We start from the raw sequence: 25,053 nt of genomic DNA, 5'->3' as shown, positions 1-25,053 counted from the left end.
CAGCTTTTCATGCAGTTTGCTGGGTTCGGGTGGTCATGATGAAAACTGCCTGTACACTGTGCCTGCAGCAGATGGAGGGGTGTGAAAGAAGCACGAATGGCAGGGCACCTGTGTGAGACGCAGGGCTTTGGGTGTAGTTGTACTGGCCCGAGGAGCCGCAGTTTGTTCTAGAGGAGAGGAGAGTCACTGCCCAACGACATGAGGTCTAGGAAGGGGTGTCCATGTGATTAGCAAGAAAATAAGTCATTAGGACGGTACTAAACTCGCCCAGAGGGAGTGCTATTTCCATCTTTAGTGCTCCGCTCCTCCAGGAAGCCTTCTAGGATAGCACCCCTTCCCCACAGACCCCTGAAGACTGAATGGACCAGGTTCCCCAGTGGTTTCTGCTCAGCCTGTCTCCGGATCCTGGTTTTGCCCAGAGGTGAAGGGAGGCCAGGGAGGTACAATAGCTTCAGGAGGAGGGGGTCCTGGCAGCCTGAGAAGTGACTGCTGCCTGGCCTGGGACCTGGGTGTGAGTTCACAGGTGGAGGGGACTAGACTCCACCAGCTCCAGGGTTAAGAGCAGAGAGCAGAGCACCCACGTAATTCCACCTGGAATTATGATGGAGACAATCCACATTCTGCCTGGGTTTGCTTTGCTGGGAGGTGAGTTATTTTTCTGTCCTGAAGTCCCACAAAGGGTATACTCCTCTTGAGAGTCCTTAAATCATTGTGAGGGTTCGAGGTTCACTTCCTCACTCTGTATGATCCAAGTTGGTCTGTGGTTCTTTGTGTGATAGAAGCATTGACCTTCAGGAGAAACCAAGCTTGTTTGTTTGGTCTTGTTTTTTGGTTTGTTTTTGGTTTTTTATTTTTCATTTACTGTCTACAGACCTGGTTTTAGCTCACTGCTCCTATTTTGCCCCTTGAACCCGTATTTTCATTTGAGCTCAGCAATACTTTGTTTTTCCCAGTTTTATTGTGATATAATTGTCATATAATACTGTATAAGTTTAAGATGCAGAATATAATTTGATATATGTATATACTGTGAAATGATTGCCATGCTAAGTTTAAATAATATCCATCACCTTACATAGTTACAGAGGTTTTTTTTTTTCCTTGTGATGAAAACCCTTAAGATTTACTCTCTTAGCAGTATACAAATACTGTATTATATATCTTTCACATATACAATACAGTATTGTTAACTGTAGTCATGTTTTACATCACATCCCCAGAACTTATTTATAACTCAAAGTCTGTGTTTGTACCTTTTGACCACCTTCACCCATTTCTCCCACCCTCAGCCCCTCCCTCTGGCAACTAATAGTCTCTATGTTTCTATGTTGTGTTTCTGTGTTCTTTTTAGATTCCATATATCATTGAGATCAAAGAGTATTTGTCTTTTTCTGCCTGACTGATTTTACTTAGCATAATGCCTTCAAGGTCCATCCTTATTGTCACAAACTGACAGAATTTCCTACTTGTTTTCTTTTAGCCACGCCATACAGCAGCCAGGATCTTGGTTCCCTAACCAAGGATAGAACCTATGTCCCCTGCCGTGCAAGTGCATAGTGTTCATCACTAGACTACCAGGCAAATCCCACTTCTTTTTAATGGCTGAATAATACTCAACTGCATATATATACCATGTCTGCTTTATCCATTCATCCACTGATGAACACTTAAAATGTTTCCATCTCTTGGCTATTGTAAATAATTCAACTGCACTTTAAAGAGTATGTTTATTATTATTAATCCAGAATTTAGTATTCTCAGGGGAGGATTTTCATAATTGCAATCTATAACCTTACCAGAAGAGCAACCCCCACATGTGTATTGATCTGTTCATTTTTAGTACCCCACCTAATTCCAAAATTATCTTAGGTGGCCTACAGATAGTGGTATGGTGGAGTCATCTTGTACTGGCTTATGAGAAATTTATTGTTAAACTTTTAAGAATCTTGCAAGCCGTCTGTTAAACACAGCCATCATTAAAAATTAAATTATATAAACTTACAATTAAATAATTAAAAATGTAATAAATACTCAAATTCATCACTTTCTTATTATGTTCCACTGTTACTTATACTGTTGAGGTTATTTATGTCCATCGTATCTGCATGGTGAAAATGCTACAGAAAGGTGTCCTACTGCACATCTCCTCCTAAATCCACATTGGACAGCTTCATGTTAGTATCTTGAAATGGGCCATGGTGGGAGTATTTACACCAGGGAAAATGGACACACATACAAATCAACTCTTATTTATTTCTTTATTGATTGTCTAAATTTCATATAGTGATGAAGAGAATAACAGTGCAAAGTAAATACTAAAAGTGTGTCATATCCACAGCAGTTACATTCTGAATAGCACAAAAAGTTGAGGAAATACTCTCCCAGCGTTTGGAAGCAGTTAACAAATTCAGCAAAAAAGTTGTTTATATGGGGAAGAGTGAGTGGATTTCTGATGCATGACATAGATCTTTGTTGTTTCACTTTTGTCTTCCTTGTTAAAATGGAAATATTAGCCAACATTCATGTCTAAACTATTCTTATTTATTGATTGCAACCACAGATTGGCTGTGGGTAAAGGATTTGACAAAAATGAACAAAAGCATTCTATGAGAATCAATTGGCTGCTTGGAATTTACAATAAATATTGTGTATTTTACTATTATTTGTTTACTGTGTATTATACATATTTTATAGCACGTTTGTAATATACATGTACATTGTTTTCAAAGAACCAGGTGTGGCGCATTCACCAGCACACCTCTGCTTACAGGGACATATATAGATACACTAAGGTAAGATTTGAAGTAGATGAGAAAGATAAAAGGAACAGCAAGGAGAGGGCCTCACTAGAGCTGGAGATGATGCTAACAGAAAATTTCATATTATGGAGGGCAGACATGGGACATGGTGGGCTGCAGGTTTGCCTCTAAGCTTCCCAGCACATCTTATTAATATATAAAGGGAAATTTGATTGTGTACCAATTTTTCAGTGTTTGGGTCAGAAATTGTGGCAATTCTCCTAGGCTAAGTCTGGAAGGAATTTTACTCTGAGGCTGTGTATAGAGGAACAATGTGTTTTTCTAAATATCAATAATATCCTTAAAGCAAACCCTCACTTAGAGTCAAAGGAATACTTTTGGGAGAGCCCCTCTCTGAAGGCTGGACACTTCTTGCCAAACTGCATTTCTGTAAGATACACTATTGAAGTATTTGTGGATGAAATCATAAGAACTCTGGGACTTGTTTTAAAATTCTCCACAAAACAAAGGAATAAACATCTGTTGAAGTGAATAATTGAAGCAAAAAGAGCGAAATACTGATAAATATTGAAGCTGGATGATGGGCAATTGGGGATTCACTGAACTCTTGTCTGTACTTTGAAACAAGACTGAATCTTATTAATGTAGTCTAACAGCTCCTCCTCCCTTCTCCCCTGCATACCTTATCTCCGCTTCTCCCTCCTTGCTATTCCTGTGGTAGAACAACTGGGTCTTTTGTCCTTCCCACATTGTGGATTTGGCTGTTGCTACTTCATGGTGACAAAAAAATATTACCTAACAGAAATCCATTAAACTTAGAAATTATCCTACAGGAATGAGACAGGTCAGGGATGTTTTAATGAAAACAGAAGGGAAGAAAAATGAGCCATCTGACCCAAAGAAAGGAATTGCAGTAACAGGGGCACAACCCACAGGGAAGGTGAGGAAAGTGGGGGCTGAAAAGCAGAGGATCTGCAAAGAGAAGCACTGGAGATAACTTTTGCCTGCTGCTGATTTCTGAGTTCTTTGTCTTCGAGCACCTCCCCTTCCTCACCCTGCCACTTCAACCCTCAGGCAGAGTGGTGGGGCAGGGGCATTTTCCTCATTCTGGTTGCACTGTTGAGCTAAAACTTAAGGGATTTGAAAAAAATTTTTTTTTCTTGAACCACATGCTTTTTAAGAAAAAAAAGACAAATACATTTAAAATCAAATCAATTTTGAAGGGGCAGCATCTTTATCATCTCCCATCCTTGGGATTCATTTCACATTCAAATAAATAGAAAACTACTTGCAAAAAGGCAAATTACATCTAGATTTACCCACAGGTGGCATTTCATGCCATGACTTAATGGCACTTCATCAACATGAGCTTTTCTGGGCTCACTGATTAGATCTTGCAATATGGAAAGTACCTTACCGTAATTTTTCAGTAGTTCACAGGTTATGCTATTTGGAACCATGTGAAGTAGCTAATGTTTTGGTGGTTTTCAAAAACACTGTATAACCAAGAAATTCAAGCACCACATACCAGTGACTTAGGGACCATTTAGACATCTGATGAGATATGTATGACTGTGATTAAAGGTTAGTTGTAACAATATTATGATATTTTAGAATCTTTGAAATGTATGAGCGCTTATTTAACTCATGGTGATGAGCATCAGCCCCAGGCCCATCCTGTGGCTCTGCTGCAGCCAGAAGCTCTGGTTCCCTGCCCAGGCTCACTTGCTGCAAGCCCTGCCCCTCAGCTCTTCTGCTGCTGAGGCAATGCCTCTGCTGTCCAGGCCTCACAGAGGAGCCTTCCCTGTGTTCTCCAGGAATAACTGGTAGTAGTCTGCACCCGGGAGATGCCTGACAACTGAGAAAATTGATCTTCCTAGAGAATTGCCTGGAGGGTTTGTCTGACCTATCAGTGGGTCTTACCTAGTTTCTAAAAAAATGAAATGCAATAGGATGAAATAGAATGGGAAACCATCAGAGCATGTGATAAAGATAAGCACTATCTTATGAAAGCTTTGTTTCTATTATTTATGTGGGTATATGTGTGTACTGAGACATAATGTGAAATGTATTTTTAAATGTGATTCAAGTCAAAAGGTCTTGAAGAGTGCTGCTCTCAGAATGTGTAATTTACCATTGGAGCAAGCCAGGCTAGTAAGAAGCTGTTGCTTAGACACATCACAGTGGCTCTGAAAGAGTGCTGAAACATTTCCCTAACAAGTTTAAAACAATACGCACCTTTCCTCTCATACCTTTACCTTTCTGAGATATATGTGAGCTTAGTGAATTCCTCTGTTCAGGTAACAAGAGTTAGCATCTATTCAGTATTCCTTCCATCCACAAACATTTACTGAGAGTGTGCCAGGCACTGAGAATATAATGATGGGGGAAAAAATGGACAGGAATCCCTATTTTAGTGAAACTTGTATTCAAAAGTAGAGGATGAGGCAGACTATAAGCAAGACAAATCAGTGAAATAGAAAATGTTAAATGGTTATAAATGCCAGGGCAAAAAAGTGAATCCTCCTTTGGGAGGATTTGGGGGATATATTCTCAATTTTTCTGTATAACACATCACTACAAACTTAGCCAGTTAAAGCAGCATATGTTTATTATCTTTCAGTTTCTATGGTTTGAAGAGTCCGGACACGGCTTCACTGGGTCCTCTGCCCAGTGTCTTACGGGACTGCAATCAACATGCCACCTAGGCTGAAGTCTCATTTGAAGAATTAACTGGAGAATCATCTTCTTGCAAGCTCATTCAGGTTGTTGGCAGAACTTAATTCCTTCCAGTTGTATAACTGAAGGCCTCAGCTTTTTGATGGCTCTCCACTGGAGCCCACTTTCAGATCCTAGAGGCCTCCCGCTTCCACTGGCCCTCTCACTGTATGGCAGCTGACTTCTTCATGTCAGCAAGGAAGAGCTGTCTCTCTAGTTTCCTAAGATGGTGTCTTTTATCATGTAGTCTAAATATGGGGTGACACCCCATTACCTTTGCTCTGTTTCATTAGAAGCAAATAACAGGTTCTGCTCTCACCCAAGGGGAAAGGGATTCTAGGTGTGGCTCATTGGAGGTCACCTTAGGGAATATCCAGACCCAGTGGGGTTGCAGTTTTAGACAGGGTGGCCAGAGAAGGCATTCCTGAGAGCTACCATTTGGGGAAGGACCTGGGGAGGAGAGGAAGAAAGTCATGTGACTATTCTTGGGAAGAGCATCTTCCCAAGAGGAAAAAAACAAATACAAATTTTCGAGGAACATGCCTGCCATTTTGAGACAAAATATCCTGTGTGCTGATGAGAAAGATCAAAGTGAGGGACAAATGGATGCTGCAGGGGAAAAAGAATTGCTGGAGAATCACTTATGAGTAAGCAAGGGGAATCTAGTGCAGAAAGAAAGGAAATAGTCATCCATGAGAGTGGGGTTAGAAATGGATCCTTCCAGGGAATGGGGAGTGTCAGTCTGTTCACTTGATAGCAATCAAGGCCCACCTGATCTTAGTGCTTATGAATTTAAGGAGAGACCATTCACCATGGTGGGGTGTCTTTCACTGACCACAGTCAGTATGTGTGGAGATAGGCAATATATATGCAGAAAACTGGATTGAACAGGGCTGTGGTTTAGGTAAGTGAGCAGAGAGGGGCAAGGTGCAAGGGAGGAGTATGGTGAGTGACCATGGAGTTTAAGCTAGGTCAGATCCAGCTGGCAGGAAGTCAGTAAGGATATAGTTGAATTGAACAACACTGTTATCAACTGGATCTAGTTCACGTTTATACAGTTCTCTACCTCAGAACAGCAGAATATTCATTCTCTTCATGCTCATATGGATGATTAAAACACATTCTGGGTCATAAATATACCTTAACAAATTCAATAGAGTAGAAATCCTACAAAGTCTCTTCTCAGCCACATGGAATTAAACTAGAAATCAGTAACAGAAATAAAGCTGAAAAATCTCAAAATCGTTGGAGATTAAACATCACACTTTTAAATAACATATGGGTCAAAATGAAATCATGCGAAAATTTTTTAAAGAACATTTTCAAGTAAATAAAAATATAACATCAAAATTATGGAATGCAGTAAAAGCAAGGCATAGAAGAAAATTTGTAGCAATGAATTCATATATTAGAAATGAATTATTGAGTCAGTTGACATGAGTTTTAAGACTAAACATTTTATAGAGGAGGATGGAGAGGTGCTGAAAGTGACATGAGATGTAAGAAAGACACTTAACCCTCAAAGAACAAGAGAAGTGGGAAAGAAAACTACCACTGAGAGCCTGCAGGGGAAGCAGAGTCCCAAGGGGAAGGTAGGTTCCAGTGACCACAAAGATTCAGAAAAGTTCAGAGAAGAAATGAAGGCTGTGGACATTTTGCTGATGATTTTCAAAGGGCTCTGTGGAAGAGCTTCAGGGAAGGGGATCAGAAAAAGGAGTGTCAGAAAGGGGTGGGATAAGGGTTTGAGGGTTAAAGGATACCCAACCAAAGCAGAGTTAAGGGGCATGATGAGTTGGGGCAAGTTGTCCTGATGCTGCAAGAAGGAAGTTGTAGGGGTCTCCTGGGGACACACGGAAATTCTGTTGTCACACAACATTGAGGCTGGTAGTAGAGCAGCATCACTCTGGGTGCTCACGTCTTCTTGTGACTCCGGCCGATGGAAACCTGCAGAGGGCGCTCTTCCTGAGCAGGGGAAACAGTCCATCCCCGAGTCCCCCAGAAAGAGCGTGGGGAACCTCAGTCAAAAGAGGTTTTAGTAGGGAAACTGAGGGAAGTAAGGAAGACAGGCAGCTAGACTTGCTAGTTAGAAGACTGTGATACATTTACTTATCATGTGTTAAAATTTGTGACCATGCTGACTGAGATTTTAATTATTTGTGAGATTGCAATTATTTGTGACTGCTAATTTTAGTGTTTAATCTTTTTGTAAAACAGTTGTTCATATCTCTGTTTTTACTGTTACAGTTGTTGCTTATTCTCATTTCATGTTTTGAATTCAAATTCTGAGGATATCCAGTCATCTCCACCAGCTAATCCACCCATTCCTTTCTTTCTGTCTCCCTCCCTCCCTCCCTCCCTGTGTCTTTCCATCCCTGCTCCCATCAGCGCATGCAGTCTTTCATTTATTTGTTCATTTAGCAAGTGTTTATAACATCCAAAACTAATTTAATACTATATGTCAAGTATACCTCAAAAAAAGAAGCTTCTTTCAAGAAACAAAAAACTCAGGTATTTATGGAGCATTTGAAGATCCCCTGGAGAAGGGAAGGGCAGTCCACTCCAGTATTCTTGCCTGGAGAATCCCATGGACAGAGGAGCCTGGCGGGCTACAGTCCATGGGGTCGCAAAGAGTTGGACATGATTGAGCGACTAACACTTTCTTTCACTTTAGTATGTTTCAGAAACTGTTCTAGGAGACTAAAGTGATGACAGCAGATAAAGCTTATATTCTTATGCAAATAAGCAAAAAAGGTGCCTGAGAAGTGCTATGGAGACAAATAAAACAGAGTAAGGAGGAGGAGTACTGAGAGAGAGAGAAGGAGAGATCAGGAAAGAGGTCTCTGAATGTGACATTTGTGCTAAGGCCCCGAGGGAAGTGAGGGAGGAAGGCATGCAGAAAACAACAGGAAGAGCATCGTGAGCAAAGGAAAAAGAAACTATTTCAGGAAGAACAAGGGACCCAGTGTAGCTGGAGTGAAGCGACAGGGAGAGTGAAAGGAAGTGAAGTCAGGTAGGTGTGCATGTGGAGATTGGGTGGTGGGTGCTGAGTGTGAGCCGAAGAGTGAGAGTCTGACTTGTTTTATTTGCAGTCGTAGAATTTTATTCAGGTTCATAAGTGATTAATTTTCTTTCTAAAAGTCTAAATACAAATCCTATTCATATATAATTTTTTGAATTTACATACAGTAAAATTCACCTTTTTTAGGATCCACAGGAACACCGTGCCTGCAGAGAACAAAATCCATGGATGCTGAGGTTCCTTATATTTACATATAATCTACGCAAATCCTCTTATGTACTTTAACCATCTCTGATTTCCTGTAATACCTAATACAGTGTAAATACTGTGTAAATAGTTGCTGGGATGCTGCAAATTTAAGTTTTGTTGTTTTAGAACTTTGTCAAAAAAATTTTCCCCTGAATCTGAGATCTGAGGTTGGTTGAATTTGTGGATGTGGAACCTGAGGATATGGACTACATAGTTCTGTGAGTTTTGACAAACACGTGTAGTCACGTGACTGTCACCGTCTAGATGTAGACCAGTTTCCCCACTCAGAGTGCACTGGGACCCCTTTGTGGTCAGCATGGCCCTCACCTGCAGTCCTTGGCACCACTGTTGTCTTTTCTGGCCTTTTAGCTTTGTCTTCAGAGTTATGTCTGTAGGGCGTCATGTAAATGAAACTATATATCATGTAGCCTGTGCTATAGATGTGTATTCGTTTGGCTGCACTGGGTCCTGGTTGCAGCAGGCGGGATCTTCGGTCTCCATTGGAGCATGCAGAATGCCCCCTGCAGTGGACGTACAGAGCGCTAACCACTGGACCGCTAGGGAATGCCCTAGTCTCCTTTTTGCTGAGCAGCAGTCCAGTGTGTGCGTGTGCCTCCGTGTGTTTATCCAGTCACAAGTTTAGGCACTTTCAGGTTGTTTCCAATTTTATATGAATAAGAAATAAAGCTACTATTCAGATTCACATACTAGCTTTTGTGTGAACACAGATTTTCATTTCACTTGGATAGTTGCCTCAGAGTGGGATTTCAGAGTCAGATGGCAAGCACGTTTTAACTGTATAAGAAACTATCATACTGTTCTCCAAAGTGGTTGTCTCGTTTTGCACTCCCACTACCAATGCATGTCACTTTTAAAATTTGAGTCATTTTAGTTGGTATGTAGTGATGTCTCCTTGTGGTTGTAAGTAGCATTTCCCTAGTGACTAATAACGCTGGGCATTATTTTTATGTAATTATTTGCCTTCTATATATCTTCTTTGATGAAATGTCTTTACAAATATTTCATGCCTTTGATGAATTGCTATTGAATTTTCAGAATTTTTAAAAATGTATTTAGGATATAATTTCTTTATAAAAATTTTTGTTTTTCAGATATTTTCTACCAGTCTTTGACTCTCTTTTTTCCCATTTTTTAAAAAAAATAGGGTCTTTTGAATAGCAGATGTTTCCAATTTTTACTTATGTCCAGTTATCAGATTTAAGGTTTTACATTTAGGTCTGTGATCTATTTTGAGTTAAATTCTGTGCAGTGTGAGGCCTGCATCAAGGAACATATATATATTTCTTGAAAAGACTATTCTGTCTTCTTTGAATTGCCATTTAGGTTATGTATGGTTGTGTTTATGAGCTCTTATCTGTTCCATTGATCTGCGTATATTTGCCAGGACCTCACAGTCTTGATTACTGTAGCTCCATGGTTCTCCATGGCTCTCATGGTTCTCTTGAGAACTCTCAAGGGTTCTGCTTGTTTCTCTCTTGCACACTCATGTCGTGTGTGCCCTGGTGCGGGGCCTGGTGTTTGTTGTCAGAGCAGTGTTTCTCCCCCTTTGGCCACCTGCTCACTAAGGAGGTGTCATGGTGAGAGCATGCTTAAGATCTTCTCCTGGCAGATTTCAAGTGGACAATGCACTATTAGCAGCAATCCTTGCTTCCTTTGTGAGGGTGGTTCATCCTGGTGCTGAACGGTCTGATGTGTTGGACAAGAAGGTGAAAGCCTCAGGCTAGCCTGTTCTGGGAGGGCCCTTCTGGGCCAGATTGCCAAAGATTAATGACCTTGCTGATGACTTTCTCTGGCCTTATGCTGATCCTGTGGTGCATGGCAGCCCTGACTGGGCAGTGCCCTTGGCCAGGATGGACCTCAGAGCATTTGCTACATCTGTTCCAATCTGAAAATTTCCCCATGTATGACATTCATTTAGTTATTCATTCTTTCATTTAAATGTGACATTTATGGTGCTGTGTTCAAGGATTATAATAAGGAAGGAGATAGAAATGGTTTCTGTCCTCACAGAGTTTACACTTTGGACAAGAGGCATTAAGTAGCTTAATAAATACTCAGTTAAGTTTGTAACATGAACTATAGTCAGTTCTCCATACTGTTTACATAACGTGAATTAGTTTACATTTTGTCTGTGCTGCTTTTATGCTAGAATGGCAGAGCTGAGTGATTGCAGCTGTCACAGAATGGCCTACATAGTTCATAATATTTATTATGTGACACTTGATAGGAAAAGTTTGCTGACCCCTGCTTGGATACCTTAGATGTGTTCAGAAGATAAGGTCACTCAGGGCTGCCCTCTGAGCTAAGGGTGAGGAGGGAAGCAGCACTGATGTAAACCACGTGTGCTCACAGACTCTCACAGACACGAAGCCTTGCGGGGGCATCTTCTTGTTCAGTACATTGGTCCACTTAATACCAGGCTGGGCCACCTTCACATTGGAGGCTGCATGGTGACTGTAGTTAATGATACAGAATTGTTTACTTAAAACTTGTTGGAAGTAGATCTAAGTATTCTTACCACAAAAATCCATTAAAAAAACCCAAAAGAAAGCTGGGGAAATTCCCCTGTCACTTTATTCCAAGACAGTTTCTAGGAGAGAGGAAGACATTGCTTTCTACTCTTGGAAAAAAATACAAAAAGTACTCTGAGTCAGAAATGTCTGTCTACCAAAATCCGTCCTCCTAGTTCCATAGTGTGGCGTGGTAGCTGCCTGATAGCTGTCCAGTCAGGAACTACATTTCCCACAGTCCTTTGTGTCGAGTGTACCCATGTGAGTAGTTCTGACCAATGGATTGGGAATGGGAGTGACCTGTCATTTGCAGGCTGGGATTTTTAATGAAATGCTCACTTGCAAGCCCTCTGTCCCCTTCAGCTATCTGGATATAGAGGGCTCTGAGGTTCTGGAGCAGGACTTCTGAAACTTCTGAGTGTTTGAGTCACCTGTATCTGGAGATCTTAAAGCACAGGGCAGGTGCAGTAGGTCCAGGGCAGGGTCTGAGATCTTGCATTTTTAACAAGTTTCCAGGAGATGGCAGTGCTGTTGGTGCTTAGACCTTTATTCTGTAGTGGAGCCATAAAATGAAAGGAACCTGTCTCTGAATCACTTAAGTAGGAAAAATCTCCTTTACTCAGCAACTCCTGATCTGTTACCTGAGTGAGAAATAAGCCTTTGCAGAAAGGTATGGGCGTGTCTGCATGCTCAGTCACGTCCAACTCTTTGCAACCCCTATGGACTCTAGCCTGCCAGGCTCCTCTGTCCATGGAATTTTCCAAGCAATACTGGAAAATACTGGTTGCCATTTAGGGGATCTTCCTGACCCAGGGATCGACCCCGCATCTCCTGTGCCTCGTTCATTGCAGGCAGATTATTTACTGCTGAGTCACAAGGGAAGCCCATTTTAAAACCTGCCAAAGCCTTATCCATTAGCTCATTGACAATAGTGGTTAAGGGGAAAAAAAAATCTGGGTTTTATATTTGTTGACTTGGATTAAAAACAGAGAGTGAAAATGTTTGGGATGGGTTGTGAATGATCTGCCTCATCTGGCGGGGAGGTTAGTGGAGAGCAGACCATGAGGGTCTTTGACCCTGAGAAGTCTCAGTGCAGGGAATTGAGGTAGAGTCTCTTAAGCAAGGGACCAGCGGGTGAGTGCCAGGGCCCTGGTGCAGGTTGCAGGGCAGAGGTTGGCTGGAGGAGCCCAGCCAAAAGTGTGGTCACTCAAAGGCTGCTTGACCCCAGTGACAGAAGCCTGGGCAGGGAGGCAGATGGGATACTGATGTGTGTGGTATCGGAGTGTGTGTGCTATTGGGAAGAGTTGCAGTTGGAGCAGAGAGGCAGAGGGAGTCCAGACCTGCTCCAAGGTCAAAAGCCACAGGAGCCTTTTGCCTCCTTGCAGTGAACATTCACAGTGGGGAGGCCAAGTTCATCTGAGGTACTTTGACCAGCTGGATCCAGCATGCTAGAATTCAGCCAAGGATGCTAGTGGGAAATCTCTCCCCAGGTTCTGAGGAAGAAAGGCTGGAACAAGAAGGCCTGCCCTGTCACTGTTGGTATGGTCCTGACCTTACCTTCCTGAAATAAAGCCAGAGCTGGGTCTTCTCAAGGCCTGCTGGCTTTGGGACAGAGCTGGGCCTGAGCAGGAACAGGAGGAAGTCAAGGGAAAATAATACTGGTTTTGGATAAAGCACCTGGGTGGTGGCAGAAGCTAGCCTTCGTCCCATCTGGTATTCAGATAACATCAAGCCCTTCTGTCAGAATTGTGTAGAAATAGCAGCAAACCTGAGAAGAATTGCAAACTGTCCACTTTGACTAGTCAGGGTCACTTACCATGTTACAAACCATTTTTATTCAAGGGAAACTATAGTGGATTTAGACATGAGACCAGTTTTTTTTTTTTTTTTTTTAATTATCTGATGTTTAAATACTCACCAAGCGCCTATTGTGTGTTAGGTACCATGAAGATTAATTGTAGAAATCCAAGGTGAATTTTCATACCTTGATGATGGAGAAGAGAGCAGATTATAAGAATGTGAATCTGTGTACTGATTAGATACCTGTCCAGGAAAGCTCTTGGAAGAGTTGAAACACAACTGGGGGCTGGGAGAGGCTGAGTTCCGGGTCAGCAGCCTGTGAGGGCTGCAGCCTCCAGCAGAGGATGGAGTGGAAGGAAGAGAGGCAGGAAGCATAAAGGTGGGCCCCACCCCAGCTCCGGGTTCTGTAGGGGGACCCACGTCATGTCAGGTCGTCCTTCCAGTGAAATCCGTCAGTGCCTGCTGCTGCCTGGTGTGGAGGCCCACATCCTGGCCGGGGCCTGTTAGGCCTGTGAAATCTACCCCATGGCCCCCCAGCCTTCTACAGGCCAGTTTTTGATATCCTCTGCCCTCAGGTGACGGGCTGCCATCAGGTCTCAGATTTGGAGCTTGGCCCCCAGGCCCTTTTCTTCTCAGGTGGCCGAACTGCTCCAGTTTGCCCATGACTCGAGGTGGGGAGGGTGTTGCTTGGATGCCCACTCAACAGTTTCGAAACCAAGACCATCCTGTCAAACTGGGGGAAGTTGTCACCTTGCTCCCCGAGGCCTGGACCCCCCACGCTGTTCCTGTTGTGACATCTGCACACATTGAACCAGTCCCCGGCTGTTTTCTTAGGAGAAGCCCTGGGTATACCCCTCCTGGCCTCATGAGGCCTCCTGCTTGCCCACTCTGGCTCCTTCACTTCTCCTTTGAAGCTCTTATTACAACTGCAAGTAACATAACTAGTTGTGGAATTAGCTTCCTGATATGTAAAGCCTGCACATCTCTGACAGGTGGGTCGTGCCTGTCTGGTTTAAAGTTGTAGTCTCAGCCCTCTGCACAGTACCTGCCACATGACTGACACTGATAAACATCTGCTGAATGAGAATTCCGGAGCACCACTGCAAACCATTACATGTCTCTCAGCTGGTAAGAGCAACAACTTAAAAATGTGTATGTGTCATTGTATATGTACTCTGTGCTCGAGTCAGAGTCCCTGGCTATTTCTTGGCACCCTTAACAGGTACTCAGGTCTCCTTATTTCTTACCTGGAGGATTTCAGTGCCTGCCAGCGCATCTCCTGTTTTCCACTGCACCTGGACAGGGCTGCCAGGGCCTCCTCCCAGAGCTGAGTGCTGAGTTCACCTTTTCTCAGAAAGCTCTAATGACGCTCGACTGCTCATAATAGCAATTGTGATCTGCTTGCCCCTACGTCTGTTATTCTTCTGCCTGTCTGTCTCTGTCAGTCTCAGTCAAAATAAACAATACATTGTTTCTCTAACATACCTCCAACTTTCTTAACTCTGACTTCCCTCATGCTGATCTATGCCTTATCCCTCCCTTACCTTTTGAAATCCTACCCGTCCTCCAAAGCCCACTAATACACCCCTTGTCCAGGGTCACTTCTAACTGCCTCCACCCATTTCTGCTTTCTGTAGAAACAGACATTCCCGCTGTGTTAACTGTCTTGATCTTCTAACCAGATTATAGGCAGCTTGAGAACAGGGGCTGCGTTCTACGCATCTGTAATGCTTTATAGTTAGTAGGTACTCAACACTATTCAAAAATGTTTGTTAAGCTGAGTTAAGTAGGTTTAATTCATGCTCCTTTTGTTTCACGTAGCCCGTAAAATAATTTTATAAAAATTCTAGATCCGATTTCATTTTTAAGTTGACATCTATGTTTTTTTCACAAATTTAAATATTGCCAAGGATATATTTTTGTATATATGCTTTAAATGTATCTTATTTAAACCTTGTAGTTGCAGATTTGACTCATTTAACTTATGGAAAATACCTGCTATATAATCTAACTGGCTAAGCTAGTCCTTGTGGTCAAGTCAGACAAACAGCCAAACCACACATTCAATCAGAAAAAAAGTCTGACTTTATTTTAAAATTTAGATAAACGTGGGTGCTGATTCTTAGATAGGAACCCTCCGGGGCTCTTGAATTGAAGGAAGGCATTGCCCATGTAAGTGATGCTCTCTGCTTTGCTCTCCTGACTCCCCAAGGCTGCCTTCTCCAGTTGTCACTTTAATGCCCTAGAGGTTTTACACTTTAGGGGGATGAACAGAGTCAAATTTAGGTTGTGTGATAAGTCCGTCTTCCATAATGTGAAGGGTCCTTGTGTAGGGCAGGTGGGAATGGGCAGTGGGCAAACCACAGGCCTTGAAATGCATAAAATTGGAAGATGAAGTTCTGGAAGTGGATTCCAGGTAAGATAGGTCTCTGCCTGTGTGCACCCTGGAAAGTCTCTGTGTGACCCCCAGGGACTGTGTGTTCTTGGCGTGAAGGCATTTGACCCAGGAGGAAGGCACAGTGGAGATCACATCTTCTTTCACACAGATACACCTTGTGAGGGTTTTAGAAAATTTACCTTCCACTTAATGAAGAAAGGTCACTTTGTTGCTTCACAAGATTTCCAGGTGAACTCATTTTCCAAGACACCGTTACATCAGAAGAAAAGATCCAACGAAACTCTCAGAATCTTTTAAAACAGATGTGGCCCTCATCTGCGGTTGCCAGCAACCCTCCCCCCGGGCGGTGGACAGACTTCAGCTTTCCTGGATCGCTGTGCTGCCGGGGTGATATGCCACCAGTGTGGCCCAGCAAGAGGTCAGTGTAATTCGAGATTGTTGCTCCATCATTTATTCCCAAATGTTTACACACTGCAGCTGCTATTACCACCAGTAAGCATAACCATCATCTCTACACATTTAATTGGTGCCCTAAATAAACTTGACATGATGCAGAATCATGCACTATCATTGGACATAGTGCCCTTACTGTGTTAAGACTTGGAAAGCACTCTGGAGATTTTGTAGGCATCCCGTCTGGTGCTATGATTATCTGAAAAAGAAATCTTGTTAGTCCAACTTCTTCAGCAGTTAGGTCACTTGATTTTGCAGTGAGTTTGGCCTGAAAAATAATATCAGTTGGGCAGGGTCAGATTCATTCTGGGGGAGCCCCAAGCTTACACAGTTTGGGAGAGACTCAATAAGAAAGAAAATGTAAAATTCCACATGAGCTTGAGGGCTCATGCACGCTTCAGTTCCTCCAGCTTCACAGCAAACCCACCTGTACTGTAGGAACAGTGGTCAGGTGTCTGGCAGAGTGCCTTGCACTTGGAGTACACACTTGAAGCTATGCCAGGCACGTGTAGCCCCCAGCAGCCATACACTTCACCAGGTCTGGGGTGTGTATGATCCACTGCTTGGAAGGGGAATCAGATCCTGATGAAAGCAAGGGGTTCTCTGCTGAAAGCCTTGCTGTTGTTCCAAGACAGAGGCTGCAGATTGGTAGGCTGTGGGCCAGACTCGGTCTGCAGGTGGTTAGTTGTGGTAGAAGATAAGAATCTTCTTGTTCAGTGTTTCTTAAAAATGTGAATTAAACTTGTCAAACTTTAAAAACCATAAATTTCATATAAAAAGCTGATTTCTTTTTTGTTTTCTTCTCTCCCCCCCACCCCCCTAACCCTTCTCATGAGGAACTGAAAGACAGTTCCACAGTGACAGATGACAGCTTTAGAGGAGGGATGTGCTTATTGGTCCACCCAGTCCCCACCTTGGCATCTTCATGTTTATTTTCTGCCTGACCTTGGAAACTTGATTCATGGTAAGGCCTTGTCCTTTGAGGCTCCTCACTTGCTCAGCCCTGGTGCTGCTCTGTCCCCGCCCTGATACCTTTGGTCTCTGATCTGTGATCTTTTTGATGTCCTAATGACTTTTTTCCTTTTAAGATGTAATTGGCTGTGCATGATTAATATTGACACCTCATTTTTTAAACTAAATTCATTGTTTTCTAGATCTTGCTTTTTTCAACTTGCACTTGGCCTTTCTCTGGTTAGTCCACAAAGCACGACATACATTTATGGTAATTATCTCAATTTGTGTGCTTGATTTCACACTTTGTATTAGCGTCTTCGCTTTTCTGAGTGATACACAGTAGGTTTAAATCTTTAAAAAGAAAAACCCTACTGGAGTAAAAATGGTCAGTTGGAAATTTTAGGCCTCCTGTTGACATCAGTGGGAAGTCTTGACTAGGGTTGAGAACTATTTCTTTGGATTGTAATCTTGATGGCACGGTTGTCATCATCCTATTCCTGTTACTTCCTAGAACTCTCTCCTCTGTAGTGCAAGTATTGTTTTATGTTGCAAACAGTTTATCTGGCCATTCATTTCGTACCTTTATACTGTTTTTCACTAGATTTTGGCTTCTGCATAAGCTTGGATTTTGCATGAAAAAAATCCAGAATTAAAAGAAAAAAATGCGATGGAATTTACTGGTGATTGATACCTACCTTTTTGGGAAAAAAAAAAGTTCGGTATCAATCAGCATAGCAAGCAACAGAAACAGCACCAATTCATGAGCGATGCGGTCCCTTGACAGGCAAATACCAACTAGTGTCTGTGAGAAAACTCTGCTTACTAGGGTGGAAAAAGTCTGCAGTTATTCTCCCTTGCAGTTTTACTGCATTTAGAGTCAACTTTCAAAGAAGTCCTATTTGGGCATTAAACTTATATTTTGAAAAATCTAAGACAACTGCAGTTTTTAAAAATTAACTCAACTTCTGGTAATTATTTCCTTCAAATTAACACTGCCAACAAAAGAGTTTTGTGCATGGTTAGAACTGGTAAAGTTTAAATTTAGTGGAGTAAATGAATTTTAAAAGTAAGCTGGTACAAGACTTGAATTTGGTTTTTATTTCTAAGAGACATTTTTCTTAAAATGTTGAGCTGCCTTTGATAACATATTTTTAAGTTTCTTTACCTTTTAAGTGATCTGATCTGTACCTGCCTTAGTTGCTAAGTTGTGCCCTACTCTTTGCAATCCCATGGACTGTAGCATGCCAGGCTTCCCTGTCCTTCAGTATCTCCTGGAGTTTGCTCAGTCTTATGTCCATTGAGTCAGTGATGCTGTCCAGCTATCTCCTCTTCTTCTGTCATCCCCTTGTCCTCCTGCCCTCAATCTTTCCAAGCATTAGGGTCTTTCCAGTGAGTCGGCTCTTTGCATCAGGTGGCCAAAATATTGGAGTTTCAGTCACTTTTGTTAAGGGAATGTTATTCTGCAGTGACCTATGATCCTGTCTGACCAAGGGTTTTAAAACTGTTTGATAATTTTTTTTTTAACAAAACTTCCAAAATCAAATTCTAATGAAGTTCTTTTGACCCCTAGCTAATTTGGGGATGCTTCAAAGGGCCCCTGGAAAACTTCAGAGAAAGATATTAAACTAATTAGGTTCATTTGGTATGTTAAATTTCATGGGAAGTATTGTCAAATGAGTAATAAATCTTCTTAGGTTATGTTATAAGGGGAAATGTTATTAACATAGATATTCCGGAAGTTGCATGGAATTCTTAAAATCTGATACTCCTGGTAAAATTATCAGTCATAATTCTGGTTATTAAAGTGTTATTTGTTATAGCAGTAGCCAAATTTCTTTGTCAGTTGCATTGTAGTCAGATTTTAAAAGTGCCATATGTCTTTTGTCACTATTGACATTTATGGTTTTATTCTGATGCTTTTACAAAAATGCTTCCTCTTCAAAAAGATTTATGGGAAGAACATTAGGACAAGTATAGGTTTCTGACTTTCAGACAATAATGCTGAACTGGGTAAGAAATGAAGGAATTCTGAAAGGAAACCTAATGGGTTCATAAAACTATTAACAAAAGGAGTGAATGAACTGATGACTCTGGCTGTAATTTTTATGGTTTCTATCTGAAAAGTAACTGGTTTTAATCTGTGTTTTCCAGATACAAGGAAACCCTCCTCCTCAAGCTGATTATGACTTGCGTTTGGTAAATTATGCTTTTGTAAACTGAATTGAAACATTTATCTCACCTATCTGATCTCTCCAGAGACTAGAAATGCTTAGGTTCACTAGTAGCTTTGTCTGATATATTAGGAAGGACACCTCCTAACAGATACAGGAGTCTCAAGGAAAGGAATTCACCAAAGTCTGTGAGACAGTCTGTGATAAGCCCTTGGGTATGACTTTCCTATTTCTGAGAGGCCTTTTACAGGTTCAGTCAGAGACTCCTTATAAAAGAAGTTCCCTCAAAGCTATTTTTAAAAAAGCCTATGCAATCAACTATATTTATATAAATCATCAGGCCAAGTTTATTGAAATCAGACTTACTTTGGAAACAAATTAGACTTAATTTGGCTGAATTTGGTAAGTAATTTTAGAAAAAGATTCTTTCAGTGAGTACTAAATTCTAGTTGTGTTGAGGTCTGCATTTACTAAGACTCACTTCTCAGATGATTCCTTGCTGTTATATTAAGTTTAATTGAATAATTAATAGGACACCCTAAGTTTGTTTCTGAAGCTTATCTTAATAATCTTTAGAGGAAGATCAGGTATCCCACAGCCTGCAAGCAGTATTGTGTGTACTGGAAATGACATCTTTTAAAGGACCATCTCCCACTTAGGTGGAAAGATCCTTATCAGGTACTCTACACTAGCTCATGCACTGCAAAATTGAAAGAAATTGACTCTTTGATTAATATTTCCACTTAGAAAGGGCTCCTACACTGGCCTGGTCTACAGAGAGGACTGCTGATCTCAAATTCACCTTAAAACGACACTCAAACAGAGGAGAAACTGCACTCAGACCAGGATGAGAAAAAGACAACGTCCGAAGTAGACAGCTGACTGAAGGTGCTGGACCTGACCCATAAGATCATTTATTGTGTTTTCTTGACTTCTTGGACCTTTTTGTACACTCGAATCAGATGTTTTTCTATCATGGGCATGATCCTGTGCTAGTTTTAAAATTCAATCCAGTTATTGGGTTTGTGACCAATTACCTGTGTCTAGTATTTCTGTGTTACCTTGGATTTCTCCTCTCCTTTTGGTTGGCTCTTAGGAAATTTATTCTAAAAGAAAGAAAGAAAGTATAGTTCTGTTCTGGACACTATTGTTAGGTGCTATCCCTTCACCTGGACTGCTCTGACCCTGGCCATAAATAGACATTTCCAAGTTCAGTCAGAGCAACAGACAAAAAAATTTTAGCCAAAGAATACAGCTTCCCACAATTTTGAGACTGTGTGGTTAACACTAGGCTATATCCATTTAAGTTTAAAGACTCCCTTATGTTGGGTACAATTAAACCATACTGTGGATAGCCAGAGCTTCCCAGGTGGCAAAAGTGGTAAACAGTCCACCTGGAGGAGGAAATCGCAACCCACTCCAGGATTCTTGATGGGATAACGCTGGCAGGCTACATACAGGCCATGGGGCCACAAAAAGGATACAGCTGAGCACACACACGCACAAGGATAGCCAGCCTAGGAACAGCAGGAAGTTGGGCTGGGCACCTTACGGACAGTGCCAGGATTGGGGAACAGACTTAAGACAGCCTGGGGATGTACTGGGCTGCTCCTTACCAATACTGGTAGTTACATTATTTGTATATTGCCTGTTTTACAAAATTGTTTCTTGCATTGTCAAATGTGTGACTGAACCTCTGATAAAATGATGATTGGAAGCACTTGACCACATTTATAGTTCTCCTCTAAATATATATATAAAATACATATATATGAGATAAATGATTTTAATAGTATAACTCTAGATATGGGAAGAAGCAATAAGAGGGAATTTTTTTTCTGGGACCATGATAGACGAGTAAGACTGGTATTGTCCAGAGACTTTTGACTACTGTTAATAAGGCCTAGTCCAGTAATAGCACACTGAGTGGCCTAACAATGAAATCCTCACCTGACCTAGGGATCCCTAGCACCATGGGCCAAAATAGTCACAAAATGCCTCGCAGTCCACACATTTATGACCACTAGGGAACCCTGCCAACTAAAAATGGGCACGTGTCATCTGCCTCTACACATAAGGTCACTTGCCACTGTAGTCACTGACCTTCAATGCCTCCTGAATGGAGGTTAGGGTGGAGGTCAGGAATGGGGCACTCTGTGCTCTGGCAGAACAGGCCTTTGGATAGTCAGATGTTCTCTGGAGATATTACGAGCTCAGTGCTTGCATCTCCTCATACCTAGAAAAGCACTAAAATCATTAAAGGGGACATCTACTCCTCATGACTAGCAGCAGGCCTCCACCAGAATGTGCGCGTGACTGCACATCCCACCCCTTCACTATAGTCATACCTAATACTGACCGCTCCCCACCTCTCTGAGGCAGTTTCTCAGTTTCTCTGAAATGCTGTCTTCTGGGCTATAGTCCTCATTTTGCCCCGAATAAGACTTAACTCACAGCTCTCATGCTGTGAATTTTGTTTTTTTTTTTTTTTTTTTTTCAGTTGACAACACACAGCCTATATAGTTGGAAAAAGAAAATATTTTTGGATATATATTTTATTTGACAGTGTTTTAGAATATCATACAGTAAACAAGATTTCTGTAAAAGTTAATTTATCCATAGTGGTGCGTTTCATAAAAATAGTTGCTCACTTACAGTCTTTCTGTGACTATTAATACATGTAATTATATTTATAGAGATACAGCTGTACAGGGTAAATTCACAGCTAACACTACACAGAAATATTATTTGGAATGGGGTTTAGATGATGTGCTGTCTTCACAGGTTATGGATTACAGCCGCATAAAGCAATTACTGCACAAGTAGTAGCTGTGAACTGTGCAAATTAGAGTTTATGCAAGCGTAATCTCAAATTTTTTTTTATCCTTTTGTAACATATGGAAAATAAAGGTCAGAGGATACAGTACCCGGACGTGCAGCTACACTACAGAAGCATTGTCCAAAACCAGATTCAATAACTTAATGGCAAAATAGACTGGATTTCTAGTCCAGGGGAGAAAGACTAATTGAGATTAAACCAAAAGTACTGTAAACTGCTACATGTGTTTGTGCTTTAGTTTATGATGACTAAGTTTCATTTTTTGGAAATTGCTTTTACAGGCTGCAAGACTCTTCACTTGAGGCTTTCAACTACATTGTCCTCTTGTCAAACAACTAAACTATACCTCTGCCTGATGGGAATTAAACAGCTGGTGCTCAGGATAGTGCACTTACAAAGAGAGGGAAAGAGGCAACCCAAGGAAGCTGTTTACATGTGCCCTCTTGTGATGGACCTGATCTCCCTGTTTGACTTTCTGAGTAGGGGAGGTAAGGCTTATTTGCATTTGAACTCCTGTGAGGGGCAGAGTATGGGAAGCCTCATTATTTCAGGTCCCATTAAAGAGAAACTGCCCTCTGAAACATTTGCCTTTTAGTATGTGTAGCTACAAATAAGAATGCATGGATAATTAACTGAAGGTAAAGATTAAAAATTAAAATAGAGAAGAAAGGCAAGCCTTGAAATTTTACTAGGTTATCAACCATGGGCAAGGAAACTAAGACAAAAAAGCAAACCAAATAGAAATAAAAGGAGAAATAATAAGAAAGGTAAGCAGAAAGGAATGCTAAAAAGATCTGTGTTCTTTAATGAAAATAAATGGACTATAATAATGATTTTTTAATATAAGAGATTCATTGTAATCTGAGAAAATATAGGAGGAATACTTTGCTCTGTCAAGGTGAAAATGTAATGGAAAGAGGATTCTTAAAAAGACAACAAAATGATAGAAATATAACAATGCTGTCAAAGAAACTCCTATCTCTGAGCCTGAGACGAGAGGAAAGCCTTCTCATAAAGGAACTGCAGCAATGCCAATCTCAATTTAACAAATTGTGGTCCTTCAATTATAAAATTTGTATTGTAGATGAAAACTGATTAAGATCTATGAGCTAAACTGCAAAATTCTGACTTATGGCAAACTGCTCCCTAGAATACAATTTTTAAAACCTTTTTTTCTACCACTGAAAATGTACAGAAACGTGATTACAGAAATGGCAGTACAAATGGCAGCACACCAGTGAATTCACTAGGTTTCTAACTCACCCTGCAAGTGTGCAGGGAACACTGCTTCTAAGACTGGTGATGGGTGCCACGAGCGAGCCGTGGAAACAGGTCATGGGCGAACAGTTCCGAATGTTTCAAAGAAACCTTTTAACCCCTGTCTAGATATGTCGAGAACAATTTATTTACAACTCTTCAGATCAATTAAAAGATATAATCTTGTCTCAGTTTCAGCTTGCTCCGTGCAGTTTGATTTTTAAGGCGATATTCCAGTTTGTGATTGCTCTTAACTTGTCCAGTTTCTTGAAACAAAGTTTGGATGACATCCAAATCCTTCATGCAGTGGGGGAATTTTTTTTTCTTTTCTTTTTTTAACTAAAGCTACACTGCATTCTCTGTGATGTTCTTCATGTTATTTTGGTTCTTCCGTAGCTGCCAAAGCCCCCACTGTGTAACAGGGGCTTTAGGATCAGTTAGGTCTGCACTGTGGACACCGTCCGGACTATGCTTATTGGACACGTGGGGCTTCATGTTGGTGCTCCCAAGCCTTGGTGCCTCGTGGATTTACGCGTGTGACAGTGGAAATAAATTAAAACGCCGAGAGACGGAACCTAAGAACGGCCTGCAGGTATTGAGGCGGGGCGGCGGGCTCATCTCCCCGGGGCTGAGGCGCCGGGTTTGAGGACGCCCGGCAGCTTGTCGGAGCCCGGCACCTTCCACGGCCCGGGCGCCACGGCGGCCTTGCGCGCAGGGGCGCCCCCGGGGGGCCGCAAGCCCTGCCTGGACCCCGCCCGCGCCCCGGCCCGGCCCTCGACCTCCCGTGCGCCCCCGCCGCGGCCCGGGCCCACGAACGCAGGTGCCGCGCCGGGGCCTCCGTGCCGGCCGAGCTCGGAGCCCACCGGGGCCTGCAGCCCCTCCTTGTTGCCAGCCCGCGCCGCTTCGGCCAGTGCGGGCCCAGGCGCTCTGGTCTCCGAGGAGGGCCTGCCGGCCTCAGGCTGCCCCTGGCCGCCAGGCGCCTCCTCGAGCCCTGGTTGCACGGCCCTTTGCGGGCTGGCTGAGCGCTCGCTCTGCTCCCCAAGGCGCTGCTTCTTCTGGCTGCCGGCTGAAAGCTCCTTTGGTTTCCTAACGTCGTGTTCCCTTTTGATATCCCAAGTTGGGTCTGGGTTTGTCTGGTGGGAAGGGTCGGAGGGTGGGGCTGGATGTGATGGAGAGAATGGAGAGAGGACGTCCTCCAGGGAGACGCCTACTTCCGGCAGACCTGGGGAGGCGGCAGCGGGAGCACTCCAGGAGCCGGGTTCGTCTGTGGGGCAGGAAGCGCAGGCATTAGGGCCCGGCCGCACAGGCTTTCCACCTCTCGCCACCTCCCTCCACATTGGGAATGAGAGCAGGTGGCCGGGGACCCCCTGCTCTCGACGCCCCAAGCCACTGCCACCCCCACCCCCACTGCCAAGAGGGCAGCTGACCTCCCATCCTCTACCTCACCCCTTCCCTCCTTGCTGGGTCAGGAAGGTTGTTACAAAGCCCAGGCCTAATCCATCCCTTTGCCCTGGCCTCTTCTAACTTCCTGGGGTGTCATCAGGTCTGACAGTCAGTCCTGTGTGGAAATCTGACTTGGCTGAACATAAATCACCTAGGGCAGCCGTGAAAAATGCAGATTCTTTGATGGTCAGACCCAGAGCTTCCAGTAGGATAGGGCTACGGAAGTCCTCTGCATTTTTAACAGGCATCCAGGTAATTCAGAAAGTGATTGGAGAACCAGCCTTTGAGAAATACTGGCCTGCATTCTCTGGAAGAAGTTGGGGGAGTGACTTTCTCAGCAGTTCAGTGTCACTCAAGACATATTTCTTAGCGACCGCCAGACAGAGAATTTGGATAAAGACACCTAAAAAGGTTCGTTTTTCTGGAGACTGGGGTGGGCAGTGGGACCAGGCTGGTGTGGAA

At 42.6% G+C, this 25,053-nt stretch overlaps 2 protein-coding genes across 37 annotated transcripts in view; one reads left to right on the top strand and one right to left on the bottom strand.

Annotated features, from left to right (window-relative positions):
* The window catches only part of PHTF2 (putative homeodomain transcription factor 2), a 202,633-nt gene that overhangs the window by 165,316 nt on the left and 12,264 nt on the right, over positions 1–25,053 (top strand). For 20 of the 25 annotated variants that reach the window (XM_070787220.1, XM_070787218.1, XM_070787219.1 and 17 more), the window contains 6 exons: positions 5,383–16,891; positions 19,033–19,077; positions 19,800–19,940; positions 22,173–22,379; positions 23,545–23,740; positions 24,836–25,002. The gene's annotated coding sequence lies outside the window, so the exon portion shown is untranslated. The remainder of the gene's footprint in view (positions 1–5,382; positions 16,892–19,032; positions 19,078–19,799; positions 19,941–22,172; positions 22,380–23,544; positions 23,741–24,835; positions 25,003–25,053) is intronic. The other 5 variants (XM_070787208.1, XM_070787207.1, XM_070787210.1 and 2 more) reach the window with 5 other exon arrangements.
* MAGI2 (membrane associated guanylate kinase, WW and PDZ domain containing 2) overlaps positions 21,590–25,053 on the bottom strand; it is a 1,460,538-nt gene continuing 1,457,074 nt past the window's right edge. For 9 of the 12 annotated variants that reach the window (XM_070787194.1, XM_070787197.1, XM_070787196.1 and 6 more), the window contains one exon: positions 21,590–24,412. In XM_070787194.1, the coding sequence (XP_070643295.1) occupies positions 23,763–24,412 (650 nt within the window). In that variant the 3' untranslated portion in view covers positions 21,590–23,762. The remainder of the gene's footprint in view (positions 24,413–25,053) is intronic. The other 3 variants (XM_070787203.1, XM_070787204.1, XM_070787205.1) reach the window with 1 other exon arrangement.

The sequence above is a fragment of the Bos indicus genome, chromosome 4 (genome assembly GCF_029378745.1).
Source record: "Bos indicus isolate NIAB-ARS_2022 breed Sahiwal x Tharparkar chromosome 4, NIAB-ARS_B.indTharparkar_mat_pri_1.0, whole genome shotgun sequence".
In the NCBI taxonomy this organism is placed as follows: domain Eukaryota; kingdom Metazoa; phylum Chordata; class Mammalia; order Artiodactyla; family Bovidae; genus Bos; species Bos indicus.
Note: the sequence above shows the minus strand (reverse complement) of the source record. Positions and strands in the feature narration are given on the sequence as shown.